General features: G+C 42.6%; 1 protein-coding gene across 1 annotated transcript in view; it reads right to left on the bottom strand.

The window, feature by feature from the left end:
- Positions 1 to 17580, bottom strand: part of SRGAP1 (SLIT-ROBO Rho GTPase activating protein 1) — a 70712-nt gene that overhangs the window by 6981 nt on the left and 46151 nt on the right. The window contains exons 15-17 of the mRNA XM_009696361.1: positions 7300 to 7405; positions 3698 to 3922; positions 3017 to 3096 (exon numbers count right to left, since the gene is read on the bottom strand). Coding sequence (XP_009694663.1) covers positions 3017 to 3096; positions 3698 to 3922; positions 7300 to 7405 — 411 coding nt within the window. The remainder of the gene's footprint in view (positions 1 to 3016; positions 3097 to 3697; positions 3923 to 7299; positions 7406 to 17580) is intronic.

The raw sequence follows: 17580 nt of genomic DNA, 5'->3' as shown, positions 1-17580 counted from the left end.
TGACATATAGGATCTCACCGGCTACCACCTCTAGCGACTCAGGCAATGCTACGGAAGGGAAAAACTAGGGCAAACTGGAGAACTGTGCAAAAAGCTTCCACTGCTTGCAAGAGCAGAAAGGGCAGAAGAAACATAAGCGCTAATCTGAATTTGGGGGTTGGAGTGCCCGATGGAGGGAGGGCACCGAAGTGACCCTGCGCTGCCCTCGACGTCTCAGGGCACGAGGAGCTGAGGACAAGAGGGGCTGAGGACACAACGGTAACTTACAGTCTTATGTGTCCCTGTAATTTTTGTTCCCAGCAGAACTACCATCTCAATTTTTACCCTATGTTTATGAGACATCTACGAACAGTACGATATTAATTGTATGTATGTTTTCCCAGGAGAAACCCATCTGTTTAACTTCCTCAGGAAATTCTCTCTTACTTCCTTTGAAAACAAACCCAGTCACCCTTTTCCATATGCCTCCAACAAGAATAAAAAAAACCTCCAGCCAATTGAAGGTAAAGGAAATATGCTAAAAACTGCTTCAGCAAAACATGAATAATATCCTTTGAACCTTTACTGCAGAGGCACTTTCAGGTAAAGGTTCTTCTGCAGCAAAATTACAGATAGATTTTTTTTTTTGTGCCTTGGCGTGAGCACAAATGTTCTGAATTTCACAAATTAAATTTCATTTCCAGATTTAGGAGAAAGAGGAGACTTTTGGTTTTTCCTTAATAGGGGTACTTTCTGCACATTTAAAAAAGACTGAAAACACTACAGTAAAATGCATCTCCTTCTCCTTCCCTGTTCCCTTTCCAGTGATCAACAGAAATATATGAACACCAGTAACCTTAGGAAAAAAAGGCAATTTATATGCTTAAAATTAAGCAGTTATGAAGTATTTATATGCTGAATTACAATTTTCAGCCTTCTTTTCCCCAAGTTACCACATTCTACTGCTGCAGACATAATTTAATTTTTAAAATCTTGTTGTTTTCTAAATTGTAATTAAACATTCCTAGTGCTACTGAGCCAGCCCCTACAGATGGGTTTATTCCAGTAGGCACTGAGAGAGTCCCTTGTAGTTTAACTTTATACAGCAAGTAATTCTTAGAAGAACAATAACTAAAGTAGAAATACAAATCCTTTTGCTTTTGATCATAGCCTCTGGATTATGTTTCAATAACCCTGTAATTCCTAAGGAGTTAGCCACTTGGTCTTGCATATGTATACAATGTTTTAGCATAAAACTAACCAGATTTTCAACATACTCCCCCCCCCCTCCATTTACAGAATCTGCTTCTTCCACCTCCTAACAGAGGGAAATATGTAAGAACCACGTGTCTGATCAATACAGCAGCAATGCTGCACCTCCCTGTCTCTCTCTCCACCTACAGCTGGCAGTGATGCATTCAGCTTATAACCAATGAATCAGCCACTTTAAACCCCCAAAATACTCCAGACCCCTTAGTATAAGCTTTTTTTTTTTTGTCCACCACAAGTCAATCAGTGACTCTCATGAAGTTCAATATGCAAACTGAAAAATTCTCATCTATTCTCATATCTAGTGTCAAGAACATTTTTTAAAAGGAATTGTCCAAAGGACAAACACATGAATGTACACGCAGAGAGATGGTGAATGCATTTCAGTTAAAGCCTGTAACGTACATCAGAAAAAATGTGCTATTATAACGGAAAGCCGTAGCTATGGAAAAAAATGGGTTAGAGTTTGCAGGCTAGGAACTGAAGACCAACACTGTTTTGTGTTCTAGGGAAATACTGCTACAAAGATAAAGATTAGCAAGCTCTGCTGATAGACTCTGCCCGCCCCTCCTCACCGCGGCGCAGGGGAAGGGACAGGCAATCTGTCCCTGACAGCTCCTCTACGTGACAGACGGGTACAGCTAGACTGGAACTATTGTTTACATTGTTCTGTGTGCAACGGGACCAGTGTAGCCAGGTTTCCTATAGATACATCTTCCTGTTCCCCTTCCCTATGGCAATTGTCCCAGCTCCTAACCTGTATCCCTTATGACATCCTTCTAAAAAAAAAAATATCCTTCTCTGCTGTAGCTCTTTTCCTCCCCTTTCCTTCTCTCTGTCTCTTCCTCTTCCTCCTTCCACACATCCTCTGAGATGGACAAGAGTCAGCTTTTGTTTCTGCTGCTGCTAAGTGCACGTGTGCTGGTTGCTCTGTCTGGGTTGCCAGCTGGCCAGATACACAGTGAGCTCACACCGCAGCTCTTCTTTACAGGGAGCGTTATTCTGAATCCTTCGCCTCTAACTGGCTTCTAATTGTCAGGAAAATGGTAGTTATTTAACAATTTTGACACCTCTTTCCATCTGTTACGTTTGCTTGAAACTAGGCAGAAGTTACTGGGAGAGATATCTGAAGGATGGTCCAACTGAAATATGTCACAGTCAAATACACCTTTAGGAAACCTGGCTAAAAAAATTGATACAATAAAGATGCATCAAATTTTTCATAGGTGTCTATCGTACCCAGAACAGTCAGAGTATATGTGATTAATATTTATAGCAAGTGACTATTGTTCAGAAGTTCCACTGTGGGGGATACACACATGTTTTTCAAGTAGTTATAAATCCTTTAGATGGAACAGCTTTTAAATTCATATCAGAATAGAGCCCACCGGATGGCAAATATCCCTCAGTTGAAATATTTAAAGACATACTTTTGATAAGTTTAGTTTTTGCAGACAAAAGATAAAGAATCACTAAAAATGTAACATTATATTAGAAAATAATATGTGCTGACTGAAATAGTTTCTCTCTTGCCCTTCCTGTGACTGGGCAAATGAGGAGGGAACAAGGAAACAGCTGGTCAAACACAGATGAATCAGAGTGAAAGAGCACACAAACAGAGATTAAAGGTGCTGGATTTGCTACAGAACACCAGGACTGAAATCTCCTTCTTTTAAATAAGACACAATTAGGAAAGGAAGAAGGTCTCCTGCATGAAACACCTGTAAATCTTGGTCCCTTCCAAGGCACAGTAACGTAACAGACATACCGTCTTCACTGGTATGGGGCTCTGTACTAGCATCCTGGTCCACCTCCTCTAATGTACCGTGTTCGCTGTATGGGCTGTCACTGAAGGGAAACAAAAGGTTGAGCAGAGAGAGAAACCACACACATCAAACATATGCCACCCCCATAAGATTATTTAAAATTATAATGTTATAAAGTTATGAGCAACATCATTCTCATGGTGTGCTATGAACACAATTAAAGAAGAAGCCTACACACCTCTCCTTCAAACAACATCTTTAGCTATTAAGAAGTTGCCAGAACCTTTGAATCCTTTAATTTATAAGAAGTGTGTATGTGTTATTAAGACAGTTCAGGAGCATGGGGAAGGCATCATAAGCTGAAATTTGTTAAGGTGGTTCACAGCCAGAGAGCCAGTTTCCCTACCTGGCTGTGTGCTCTGCACAGTACACCTGGAATTCCAGATGCGTCTGGCTGGACACAAGGGTAGCTTCCTCCACAAAATGCTGCAGGAAATCTCATTATAATTGCCTTTGCTCCATGATTTTTTATAGCTAACGCTTTACTACATGAACCTAAATGCTCTTCCTATTTATCTTCATACTTTTGTTGTGCGCAAAAGCAATTCTGTATCACAGGAGTTATCCAGACAACCAGCCTAACGATTTTGTTAAGGAGATAGAACGGTAATATTCTGACTTACCAGTAGTCATCTCCCGCCATGCATTTTTCATACACTGGGCCATCAAGCTCTTTAGCGTCTGGGAAAATAGCCTCATGATGGATGATGATAGTTTTGATTATCTCATTCACGTGTGCCTGACAAGACACCTGGTCTTGTATGTCTGGAACAGGCATCAGGGTTGGCCCAAAACAAATGGCCAGGTTGTACGGATCCATCATGTTTTCATCACTGTACTGCGAAAGGCTGTTATAACAGAAAAATCAAGAAAAATTGACTTTTCCACTGTGAGTAACCTCATTCTGAAAACTGGAAAAACTTCATTTTCCATCACAACTTAGAGATTTCCTGTCCTCCTCGACAATTAATCCCACATAAAGTAACAAAACAAAAAAGGGGATTTCTTCAACAGGCTATATACATTATAAAGTGAGTTTATAGCACATGTATGTATGTATATGTATGTGTTCCCACACTATTGTGTTTAGTGTACGCTGACCTAATGGCCTAATGTAAAATGCATCAACTGCTGCTGCTTCCATCTCATCAGTGCTTATCCTTGGAGGCCCCAGTGGACTGGATCCAAAGTGGGTATACATGCCTGTCTTTTCTCATCAGACCTCGATGCATCTCTCCCATCACCTGGCTCTATATCTTAGGCAGACTGAATTGTCTTCTAGAGGCAACTAAGTTCCTAGATCTGGCAAAAGCTCTTGTGACTTCTGGTTTCTGTTTTTACCATACAACCTAAACTCCCTGAGCACCTGGCCTTCTGCCCACAAACTCCCACAAGAGTTTAATTTTGGAAGCGTCCAAACAAAAAGCTTTGATTGTTCTTATTAATCAACTTTTGCAAGCTCTCCTTTCTTCCAGAAAATGCAATATTGTTAGTTTTCAATTTTGATTTTGAATGAAGAGTTGCTATTTATCCCGTTGTTTAAAAGCGTTGACATTACTAGTGGAAATGCTGTCTTTTGAGTGGTTCTGTGTAGGGCCAGTCAAACAGAACCTGAAGCGCTGGGATGCCCTTTACCTCCCTGTTATTCTGCACTCTGAAGCAGCAAATGAATTATTACGTCTGGTTGTGTTTAAATACAGCATCATATTCTCTTTAGAAAGGGAACTTTCTAGAGAGTTTTTCGTGTACAAACAGTACAAAACTGAAGAGGCAAACCTCAATGACTCCCCTCATAACTAACTTGTAAAATTAATCATGCTCTCCTCTTTCTTATGCCATGATTTATTATCATGTCCTGTGTGTTAATTGGAGACATCTTGTTCTATTGATTTATAAAGTTGTTCAGCCTCTGTATGTGTGCAAGAATGTGTAAAAAAAAGACTCTAACTATCATCGTGAAACGTGAAGTTCTGCTGGCGGCTGGCAACACGCAGTGCTCCTCAGGGCTCAATAGTGGGGCTGGTACTGTTCAACATCTTCATGAATGGCCTGGACAACGGGATGGAGCGCACACTCAGCCAACTTACAGATGATGCCACGCTGTGGGGGGACAGTAGGTATGCTAAAGGTCAGGGTTACTATTTAGAAGGACCTTGACAAGACACTGAAATGGATGAGCAGGAATTTCATCAAGTTCAACAAGGATGAACGCACTGGGAAAAGCACTTCTTGGACAAGTAGTTGGATGTGATTCGGCAATGCGTCCTCCTGCAAAGAAGGCTAGTTGCATATGTGGCTATATTAGGAAGAGCAAAGCCAGCAGGTCGAGGGAATTGATCATTCCTCTTCCACTTGGTGCTCATGAAGCTGCACATGACGTACTGTGTCTAGTTTTGAGAGACTGACAAACTGGTGCAAGTCCAGAAAAGTACTTACTGAGATGGCTGGGGAACTGGAGCACACGGGTTATAAAGTGAAGGGGAGAGAACTGGGTTTGTTCAGCCTTAAGAAGAGAAGGCTACTGGAGAATCTAGCTGCAATCTTCTACTATCAAAATTATAAACAAAAGAGTCAGATACAGGTGGATAGCAAAGGGATGAGAGGCAACAGACACAACTCACAGCAAGGGGTATTCCAACTGGAAGCAGGGAGAAAATTCTTCACCATAAGGGTGACCAAACACGGGGACTGACTGCCCAAGAGGCTGTGGGTTCTCTGCCCTTTGAGGTTCTTGACTGGACAAAGCTTTGAGCAACTTGATCTAACTTTAGAAGCTTTGAGCAGGAGGCTAGACCAGACAACGTCTGCCATGAGGTCTGATTACTTCATGTGGCCAAGCAGGCATAATTGCATATGCAAAAAGCAGAATTGGATTTGCAGAAAGTCAAACTATGGGGATGTTTTTCCTGTGGATGCACTACGAGCAATTTGGAGGCTGTAAGGGACTTAGCCTGCTTTCTGAATTGCATTCCTGTGGAGAGCACAGATGTAGCTAACATGGCCATGTAACAAGTACAACCTCATATAGCTCTGGTCAATCTGTATGTCGTAAGTAGAGGAGAAGCTGTGATATAAGGCTTTGAGACATTTACACAGTGTCAATTTTGGGGGATAAATTCATATTGGAAATTAATAGTTATTTTTATAAAACTTTAGGTCTCTGCCCCCTTTGAAATATTGCTTGAAAGTGGTTCAGAAATTACTAGAAGAAAGGAAATGGGAACAGCTGTGAATACAGGCATGCATGCATAACCTGGCTGCAAAGACCCTGTTTCTATAGGAACAGACAGGATGGGTGAAATGGGGAAGGTCACAAAGACAGAATGAATCAGCAGAGGGCAAATTTAGGAAAAAAAGAGGAAAAAGGCAATATGAAAACAGATATAACAGGAAACGGACAACAGGGCAGCAGAAAGAGAAAAGCTAGAATCAGGGCAAAGTGCACAAGAAGCAAAATTTTCAGCGAAAATCCTGGGGTCAGCAAAACCAGAGAGGGCTGTGAAGGATCAGAGGGAGAAACACAATGCCATTGCCCAATCTGTCTTTTATTTTCTCTTTGAGAATGAAGAAGATTTTCTGGGATGATGAAGACACGAACACCACTTTCCCTTTCTCAGACAACCCTCCTTCCAGCAGCTGCCTGTGTTTTGCAATGTGAGAATCAAGCTACTTTATATCAAAGCATACACAGGGGATATATGTTTTCTATACTGGTAGCCCTATTACCACAAAATAGAAGCAGCAACACGAAGTCTCACCCTGGCAGTGCCTAGCATGAAATAGGTAGCTTGTAGTGCCTGTGCTATTTGAATATACTGTTTATTTTTCCCATCAGGGGATTAAAATCATCTTGAGATAAGGAAAAAAAATTCTACTTTTAAATTACATAAACTATTTTTAATGTAGTTACAGTTTGTATTTGTTATTTTTCTTATCAGCTTATTTTGTTATCAGCTTTAATGCTGTAGCCTGCACTCCCCATTTCAGACAACACTTTAATCTGTCTTGTTACAAACTTGCTCAGTTTTGGACAAATAGAATTTTAATTTGAATGAAAATTGGTGTTTTCCTTCTATTTTCATTGCCAATTAGAAGACCATCTTTTGTGTTAAATGGAGCTTAAATGAAAATTCTACATAGAGTATGAGTAAACCCAAAGCAGCTCAATACCATCAGAGGAAGGCAGATGAAGATTCAGTACCTCGGGGAATCAGAAAGCACTTACTGGTTGAGGAAGGCGAAGAGGTATCTCATCACTATAAGGACCGACCTGGGCAAAGTAAGGAGGAGTTTGCGGATGTGAAGAGCCCTCTCATAGAGATTGTCTATTCCTGCAAACAGAAGAAAGTATTTTAAGTTCCCTTTCATGTGATGCTCTAAAATAGCATTCAGTCAGTTTACTCAATTTACTTTGACTCTTTACCATCACACGTCCCTAGCCAATACCTTCTCATTTTGGCCTATTAGAAAAAATAAGATCTAAAAGTCCTTCGCCCTCTCATTAAAACCACGCAATTAAAAAAGTTAACATCTTTAAATATAAGAAGTCACAAATCTGCCTAAGTCAAACCCTGGCCACTTTCTAAGACAGACAGCTCACAAAACCACAATATCAGTACATAAATAACCTGAGGGAATCAAGGAGAGGTGTTTGCCACCAGTTTCAAATACAGATTAATTCTCTTTAATTGAATGTTCATATCAGATATAATATTCCAATCATTGAGCTTCTCTAATGAGTTTTCTCAATCAAATGTCCAGTTATAACTCTCTTAATGGCAAAGTAGGTCTTATGTTTTATGGTGTGTAAGCAACAAACACAAAGATCACATGTATTTTCCCAAATGATTTTATACCAGTCAGCCAAAATTCTTCTGAAGTAGGCAAAACAAGGTCAGCTTAATAAAAGCATCAGTACCTAATGTCTTATAACAAGGATGCATTATCTCCTATGTTGGTCAGAAAGATTACGTGGCTACAAGTCGGGTAGTGATGGGATAAAAGCATAAATTGTTTTTCAAAACAAGTTATATCTCAAGTTTTTACTGAATGTGTTTTCTGTGTAAATGACACTGTTAGAAACAACCTAAAATTTCAGTAATGCTTTTTATGTCAGCCAAGAAAGAATGCTGCAGTTAACAACATCTAGGGGAAACCTTAGCAGACTACATGAGAAATACTGTCTAGTGGCACTGAAATGGATATTCAAAAATTTGGAAATGAATAACAGGAGCTGATTCCAATAGCTGAAAAGCCATTTGTACCACAAAACATGATATTTAAGAGTACACATTCAAAATAATTACTTACATAAAACCATGCTAACTGTAAATAGAGTTTCTGTTGTTTATTTGTGCTCTTTGGTATGGCTATTTCTATCCATTGGGATTTATTTGTAGATGCAGAATGTGTGTTGACTTACGTTTCTTAGAAGAACAACTACTGCCTAGTAACTAGTATTTCGGTACCACAAACTAAGCATAAGCAGAGCACGTCGGCAGCGAGACTTCTGTTTACCATGCAGAAGTGCTATAGTTCATTAGGAAATGCCAGTGTAGCAAACTGGAAGGGGAAAACCTGTTCCCACATCTGCATTTACAGGAGATTCCACTGGCTCAGCCCCACGAGTGTGCTGGGGAACAGAAGATTCTGGGATGGGGTGAAACTCAGCTCCTTGAGAGCTTCTGCAGAAGGAGAACAGCCCACCACCGCTTGCATGAAGGAAGTCCATTTGGATTGTGGTACCTTACTGTGGGAGCAGCAAAGCGAAATTCCTGCAGGAGGTGAAAACCTATTCCCCAGCAGAGTGGCTGAAGGCTGGAACAGTGTCCCCAGTCAGCTGCCAGAGCTGGCAGGGAAAAGGGCTGCTGACAAGTTGTATAATTTATAACCTAATGAGTCACACTGAACCCAAACTCTAGCTGAAAATCAGCTCACGCCATTACACTTTCTCAAGCGGAGTATGGGACTTGAAATTTAAGTTTCTGTTAAACGTGGACTGCACGAATCAAGAAGTAGTATTTCTGGTTACGGGTTAAGAACCAGAGTCCGTGGCAGGGATGCGCTAAGCCCGGGAGCTTCTTGCACAGTGAGGATCTGCAGAGCAACCACAGCTCTCCTTTCCTTTTCCAGCACAAACCACATCTTGGAGCTGCCAGCGCTCCGTACCCTCACTTCTGCACCGCAGTGCCACACTACTGCTCTGCACAGCCCACAGACACCAGCTTTAGTGCAAGGCCTTTCTCCACCTGCCTAAACTAAGCCTGCCCGTATTTTCAGTTCCCGTTTTTCCAACAAAAGCAGCGGCTGTTACAGGTAGGTCACCCTGTGAGTCTCCAGCTCGGTCAACCTTCCCCCCCGACAAGCCCACCTGTGAGCCTCTGTACACGGAGTTGCAGGTCTAGGTGGTTTGAGTGTGTGGATGAACAGGTGGATTTTCTATGGAGTGGGGCTGAGGGAGGAAGGTCCAAAGGTGCGGGAGGAAGGTCCAAAGGTGCTTTGCTTACCTCTTTCAACACTCCCGCCTCAGCAGCACGGCTGTGCGGTGCTGTGGTACAGCTCCTCTCCAGCCTTCCCACCCTGTGTGCTGGATGCGGGATGCTGGAGAGCAGTTGTGACACAGCACCAGGACCTGACTTCGGCATTACGGCCTTTCCTGGCTAACGCCCTGTGCTGCAGACCTGCCTCTTCCTGCCAGTTCTGGAGACCGGCCCTGGACCACGTTCAGTCACGGCTGAACTCAAATCAGACCTGAGAAACGCAATGGCCGGGCTCCCAGGTGGGTCCGACAGCTCCTTCTACCAGTGTGCTGCCTATCCCGCTGCAATAGCTCTGTCTAAACCAGTGAGCTAAACCAGGATGGGGCAGAGTCTTGAACAGCGGCAGGCAGCTACCACACAGTAGTTATCACACTCTCCTATGTGGTCTGTGCCGCCTGCAACTCTTCCAAGCAGTTCCTAGACATGGTTCACAGGATGCATCAGCCAGGAACTGGTCCCAGCAGGCAGCACGGACACGGCAGAGTAGGTACAGAGAGTGTGGCTGTATGGCCACGTGTTGAGCTATCCCAGCCGCCCTGCTAGGCGCACGCTCAGTACTAAGTACTAGCAGGTCACCTCCGTACTGAAGCAGTGACAAGCTACACATGCTGGAATGAGGTGTGCCTATTTCCAGTACCTTCCTGGTAACCCAGCCCCAGTTTCCATGAAAGCCCCTTTATTGAAAATCTGAACTACTGCCAAGTGGTAAATTCGTGTGCTTTCCACATTATTTCAAAAGGCTTGTTTTTCTTTCTCAGCATTGATTTGGTTTAAAGGAGATCGGTAATAATGTTCTGTATTTGCGTGCTGCTTTTAAATGAGGAGCCAAATTTCCTAGCTGCTTGCACATATGCAGTGCATGAGTGTTCAGGTACGTAGGAATAAAGGAATGAAGACAGAGCGATCTTTCTGCATCCAGGCAGAAAGAATTTGCAGCTCTGCTGCTTCCCATGCAGAGGGAAGAGAAAGCATCGCTTTGCCTCCACCGGCTTTGCTGAAGAGAAGCCTCGGGCAGAACGGCCATCCAAGCTACAAGGTGGTTGCTGGGAGGAATCATTGGCAATCCCAACACTGCAGAAAGCTGGCTGTGTCTCCCCTTTCACAGCACTTCTGTTGGAGGCCCTCTTTGCATTACTCTCATTTTCAAGACCTGTAATTAGCCCTACCTCAGTGCCCAGTGAGGTACTACCCATTTCTCAGCTAAGAAAACTGAAGTGCTGATATTACATGATTTGTCTTAATACTGCAATTAGCTGCCAAGCAGAAATAGAAATCGGGGGATCTGAAAAGTGGTTCATTACTCTAATGATACCACAAGACTCACATTCCCAAACACAAGCAACAGGACGAGCCTCTGGCAAGGCCAAGCACATTGAGAACTGACACTTTTTTTCCAACTGTGGAGTGAAGGAGGGAAGGGAGATCTGTGTGAAGGACACACGAATATCAACCACAAATCAAGGCTACTGTCAGGTAAATCTCACAAATAGAAATGGTAACTATTTTCTAGTTCCCGGTTCTCACACTAGAGCAAAACTTTTGGAGCTCCGGTCTGACACAACTGCCTTCCAGACCTTGTGGAACAAGCCCACAAGCAGGAAATCTTCCTGCCAGCCAGACCAGAAGGTGTTCGGCGTGGGAACGCTGCGCTCCTCTCAAAGTGGAGCTGCAGTGGTGCACGGGAGACATTTGTGGGGTGAAACAACAGAAGGGGGAGAGGCCAGCTTCTGGGGCTTCATGACTACAGCACACTGGAAGAGCAGGGCACCTGTGCCCAGAACTATTCATGTATTGTTATTAGACAATAACGGAGCAAAGCACCCTAAATAATATAAGGAGCTTTGTATCCATAAAATTATTCAGGCATCTAAGCATCAGAGGTGTTTGGGATCTAAGGAGCTTCCACCGGCTACTACAAAAAATGAAAAATAGAGAGCTCAGAGGATTCTTCAGAGGTCACTTAAGTCTACAATCTCATCCTTTGACTTCACCTTAATCACCTCTGAGACGTCTCTCCAACCTGCTCATAAAATCCTCCAAAGAGGCAGATCGCAACCTCCACAAGAGAATCTGTTGAGGTGCAATCTTGCATTGCTCTTGGAAAAGATTTATTTATTGATCTCCCATGGACTTCCTCTCCAAACACTCCAAGACTAATGTCATTGCATAAACGAAAGAATTACTTATCGGCTAGCTGCCTCTTTGTCAGCCACAGGCTAAGGACCAGTTCTTAAGAGTATGAGATAAGCATAAATCCTAGCTACTCAAGCCTTAAAAGGTGTGATCTTCAGTCTCCAAGAACACCGGAGCCTGTTCTGGAGAGGTGGTGCCACCTTCACCTACTGCAGAGACACACAGAATCAATGAATGTCCACTTTTCTCTTCCATGAGAAATAGCTCCTTTTAACCACCTGGTCACTCATGATGAGGTTTTTGCAAAGGCAGACTCTAAAGTGAAACAGAACAAAAGTGAACTATCTCCCTCAGAAGAGTAAAGGAAACCTCAGAGGGGAGAAAACACAATTACTAACAGCAGCAGCCAAATACAAACAAAACAAAACAAAATTGTAAATGAAGATAGGGATACATTCATCCTAAATAACATTACAAAAATGTAAACTGAAGTTTAATTAAGCAATAATCCTGAAGTAATGGAGCATGTAAAAGACAATACATATTCAAATATATAAATGCAGTGCTTTGGTGATGGGGAACAAAAGACTTTTGCAAGAGAGCAATTGCTGGTTCTGAAGTATTTTGGGCCAAGTGGACAGCTGATAACATGCCTGTATCACCCTGGTTTACTTAAAAATGCTACAAAAGCACTGTGCTTTTCCCGGTCTTGGTTCTACGCACGGCCTCTCCTGCACCAGTGGTGACACATGGTTATCCAACGAGGAGAAGATTCAGCCTGGGAGAAGTCAAGAGCTCAGAAACATGAATTCTGGATTGTGTATGTTCTACCACCCTCTGTAACAGACAGCCTCCATGGGCCAATCTCAGTAGTAAGAAAAGAATTGCAAACGTTTGGCAAAGGGGAGATATTATTGATCAGAACATGTGGAAGGAGAAACCTGGTGCCAGCACTGAATGAATTGTGCTACACTAACAGCCAGTGCTGTGCAAGCTAAGCACATTTCACAGGCAAGGGTAGCACAGAGGAGGAAGAAGCAAGCGAACAATGGTAACGTAAGATATCTCTCTCCTTTAGGACCACTGTTTTGAAGGATAAAATCCAATGTGGTATCTCTATGTGGCGGTCGCTTGTTACTTCCAGTTGGTGCGGCGCCTACTAGTAACAGAGTGAATGCTTAATGTGTATTTTACACACCCGCTGAACGTCAAATGGGACTGAGTTACACTTGCAGATGTAATTTTTATGGTCAATTTGCAGCTGACAAGTAATCTACATGAATATGTATTAGTGCTGAAGTTAACAATTTGTGCCTCTTTCCACTTTGGTAGGTGAGAGGAATCCAACTCAAAGAGACGTATATATTAACTCAGCAATCCCACTTACCGCTTTTTCACATCTATTTAAGAAGGCATTACAGGACGGCAAACACAATGGTCTCCACTGTCACTTAGGGAAGGAAACAGTTGTCATTGTGTTGAAACTTTTTCAGGAAGAGTCGACAATTCAGAATATGGTTTTTTACTTTTTAAGTAAAGGGCAATAGTCTGGAAAAGCAATAAAATAATTTCCTTTCACAATATTTATGCCTTTAGGTAAATGGGCACTGCTGGCAACAGAGGACTGAAATGATGAAAATCAGAAGGAAAAAAGATGTAAGTTCTCATCCATCCTGGCATCCTAGTATATCAAATTTAAGGCAAGGGAGATGAAACCAAGAAGAATTATAATGACCCGAGCAGAAGCCAAGCAGTCTGGATAGCTGAGATGTGTCTGCCGCTGCATTGCACAGCTATGGGTGTAGAAGTGAACTGGAACTCACGTGTGTAAGAACTCACAGCAGGAGAGGAACTGCAGTCCCGGGGCAGTGAAAGGGAATTACAGCCAGCCCCAAGCACACCTTCAGTACCCTCTGCCTCCATGTAACTCCTGTTACAAATACTTTGCTTGTGTTTGGCCCAACCTGTTTCTGCAAAGGGGCAGAAGAGAAGTGCAGTGCAACTCTCCTCCCTTCTTCCCCTCCTTATTTTACCCTCTGGATTGCTGGGTGCTGTTGGGGGCAATAGTAGCCACCCCTTTTGCTGAGAATGCAGAATTACGGTCCATAATCAGATGGATTCTTTACGTCCTGTCCTGCCTTTCATACTTGCTCTGAAGAAGTCATAATTTGGCCCAAATTTTATCTAAAACAGTTCATAAGCCCAAACAGAATAACATTGTTCTCATGAGTCTAATTAATACAAATTGCCTTAAAAGTCACAGTAATTTTGCACTGTTTCCACTGTATTTGCAAAAGGGAAAGCATTAAATCACAATGCTCTATTTCATTTGGAAATACATGCATAAATGCAAAGGAATTCCTCAGTGGCTGTACTGAGGAAAGGTTCATTTTGCAGCTGTAGCCTCAATTATGCTTGACATCCATAACTAAGTACTTCAGTTTCAAGGGGTTTTTCACTGGGAACATTACATTTCCATATAAAATGTGTGACATTCTGCCCTTTTACAGTTTTATGTGAACATTAATTTGCTTTCTCCTTCCCCCTTTTTATAACAATTTTTGCCAACGATTAAAAAAAATCACAATCATATGTATCTTGAAAAACTATTTGAAAACAACTTAATCTTTATTCCTTTCCTTACTGTTTATCAGATAGTGAATGCAATATGAATTAAGAGTATTTAAACTCTTTTAATTAAAAATGTGAAAGCTTTCTGGACTTTACATATCACTTGATCTAAAAAAGCTGCAGTAACGTGTGCTCCCACAGAGGAAAGGGAGTCTGGTGCTGCTCCCATCAACACGAAGACCAACATACTTAATATGTGAGGCCACATGAGCACAGAAAAAGAAACTAATGCAACTATGACAGGTTCAAAGTTTGAAGCGGGAGAAAAATCTTGCCTAGACTGCCTTCCCTTTTGCAAGATATACAAAGCATTAAGGATAAAAGATAGCAATGGAAAGGATCTTTGAGATCGACTGTTTTTGATAGCAGATGCCATGCAGGTGCTATTTAAACTATACTGTGATAGGTAGTATATTCTGAAATGCTTGTTGTTGTTGTTTTTTATTTTAAAAAAGTATCTTATTCCCTGGAAGTGGTGGACCACTTAACAAAGCACATAGAGTCGGTACACAGCTGTAAAAACACTCTACCTCGGGCTTCTCAGATCATCAGAGGGTGCAGACACACAGCCCACTGTTCCCAGCGTGCGGTTCTGGGTCTGGCTGTGGGTGCAAGGCACAAGAGCTGTTTCTTTCTCTCCTCACACCACATTCAAACCCCTCACGGTGACAACACAAAGTAAACTCACCCCAGTGTGCTCAAAGAGAAAATCCCTTTTGTCCTGCCATGTTCCAAACCCACCTCTCCTCCCTCCACTGAAGGAAGGTACTGACATGACATTTCAGAGTGCCCCTAACGATAACCTTGTGGAAACCAAACCAAACAACAAAATCATCCTCCCCTGGCTTCCTCCAAAACGTGCCAGAAATAGATCTGGGACTCTTACAACACATTACCAGGAAAAAAATCCTCTGCTGTCTTCTGTAACAGCAATAGCAGAAGTCAAACCCAGCAGAAGTACTCTGTCATTACACCTCATTTTGACAAGCTGTCGCAGAGATGATAATCCAGATTTATGACAGCCCCAGAGAACAGCCAGTCTAAACCAGGATCAGATGGCAACACCTCTTTCCCAATAACTGCTCCATTTTAAAATGGGGCTGGGAAAAGCAGTGACTTTGCTCCAGGCTATTGGTTGTTACCAATTTCAGCTCTCTTGGAAGATATTATTATCGAAAAAAAGGGTTGTCAACTCTTTCACAAGAAAATAATCTGCTGCCTACCTTGAACATGCAATAGTTAGACATCCTCTAAGGAAACCAAGGCCTAACACTAGGGATCTAGTATTCATTGCCATTTTTCTTGAAGTTGTTAATAACAAAAGACCGTTTTGGGATAACTGAACCAGATCCCTCTCAGACAGTGATGCTCTGAGAGGTTGGTGAATCTCTCCCGCCTGCGCAGGTGCCGTGTACACATATTCAGTCCATTGAACTTCTACTCCTCTTTCCAAATACCCGATCTTGTTTTTAGAAGCTTCAGTGGTGAATGGAAACTCTTTGAAATCATCAAGGTTCCTCTTCTTGGAGCACATTTAAAAGGTTGGTTTTGGGCAAATATTTTTGTACCTCCTAAGCACTCACTTGTATAGTCTCTGTAAGCTGAATACTCATGCTTGGTATTGCACAATTCTATTTAAAGCTCTTCAACACAGTGGAGTGCAATGCCATCTCCACAAATAAGAAACACCATTTATATTTTTCTTAATGCTTAGTCAAAATAATAAAGTCATAAAGAGATCCAATGGGCAGAATCTGACAGCAGAAATTTTGAAAAGGAAATCTGGTACAAATGTTTAACGATGAAAGTGATTAATCATTTGAACAGCTTATCCAAGAATGTGGTAGATTTTCTGTCAACTGAAGCCATTAAGTCAATAAATTTTTCCAGCAGACATGCTTTAATTCATCCAGAAGTTATGGAAATCAGCGCAGGATTATTAGGTAAATTTCCATCATCCCTGTCATGCAGAAAATCACTCAGTCAAAACGATCCCTTTTTAGATTTCAATTTCTATGACTCGCAGACATTTTCTGGGCTGTGGCACCGCAGTCAGCTAAAGCTGAACTCAGGCAGAACCAAGATGATGCTTCCTAAAGAGACAGTGTCCCCCTCAGCATTAGGGACCAGACTGTGGTTTTGAGGTCCTTCAGGACTCCTCAGTACCACTGAGTCTGTAAACAGAAACAGCTGCAGAAAACCCCGCAAAAAATGAAACACAACATATTGCACATAGACCTGGTCACAGCGATCCGTGTATTTGTAACCTCCAGGCTGAATTACTGCAAATCTCCTTACGCGGGAAGGAAACCACACCTGTTTGGTTCCTCCAGCAGGGAGCAGAAAAGGCCATCGACAGCCAGCCCAGCACACGGGGCACACGTCGATCTGCGGTCCTGTCTGCTGGGCTGAGACCCCTTTGCCAAAATAACAGTTTGGAGAGAGCCTGCCCTAATTAATATCCCAAAGGACTGGCCCTCGTTACCTATGAAACTGCCTCTTTCTCCATTTGGCTGGAGCAGGCAAGTCATAAATGAAGGGTTGAAAGGAGGAAATTCTTCCACAAAGCTAGTACCTCCAACCACTTCTAATGGACCCACAGGGAACAGTAAGCCTACTGATGCTTGGCTTGGCCCCATCCCTCCTCAACATCTGCAGGGATCTGTGAACTGGAAGAGGTTTTGTGCACGCCAGAGCACTTCACTCATCCACTGAGAACTTCCTAAATTACTACAACCTCTCTGTGTCCAGCTACGAACACCAGCAGTGCACAGACCCATGCAATGCTCCTCCAAGGCATCCCATTACAACTTGTGTGCTGGAAGGCAGACGGGCTCCTCCGCAGACAACACTCAGCTGCTCCCCTCCGTTCCTGCACTGAAGGGTTTTCCTGCCAGTTGGATCGAGGGTTTTAAGCTGAGCACAATAAAAGTCCAGAACCACACAATGTCGGGTAGTTAGTTACTTATTCACCAGCGCTGACTCCAAGCTGCGGGGCATGAAAACCTTTGTGGAAAGTCATGTACTCTGTTTGCACGGTCATGACTTCATCCCCTTCTGTCTGCCCCAGTGCACAGAGGAAAATAATAATGCATTTAAATTTAACTATCTCTTGTATACCAAAAGATATTCTTCCTGCCCTATTAAACAAAGAGTTGTACTGTACATTAATCCCACTGGAAAAAGGGAACAACCACAGCTGC

This window comes from Cariama cristata, unplaced genomic scaffold, assembly GCF_000690535.1.
Source record: "Cariama cristata isolate BGI_N322 unplaced genomic scaffold, ASM69053v1 scaffold1743, whole genome shotgun sequence".
Taxonomy (NCBI): domain Eukaryota; kingdom Metazoa; phylum Chordata; class Aves; order Cariamiformes; family Cariamidae; genus Cariama; species Cariama cristata.
Note: the sequence above shows the minus strand (reverse complement) of the source record. Positions and strands in the feature narration are given on the sequence as shown.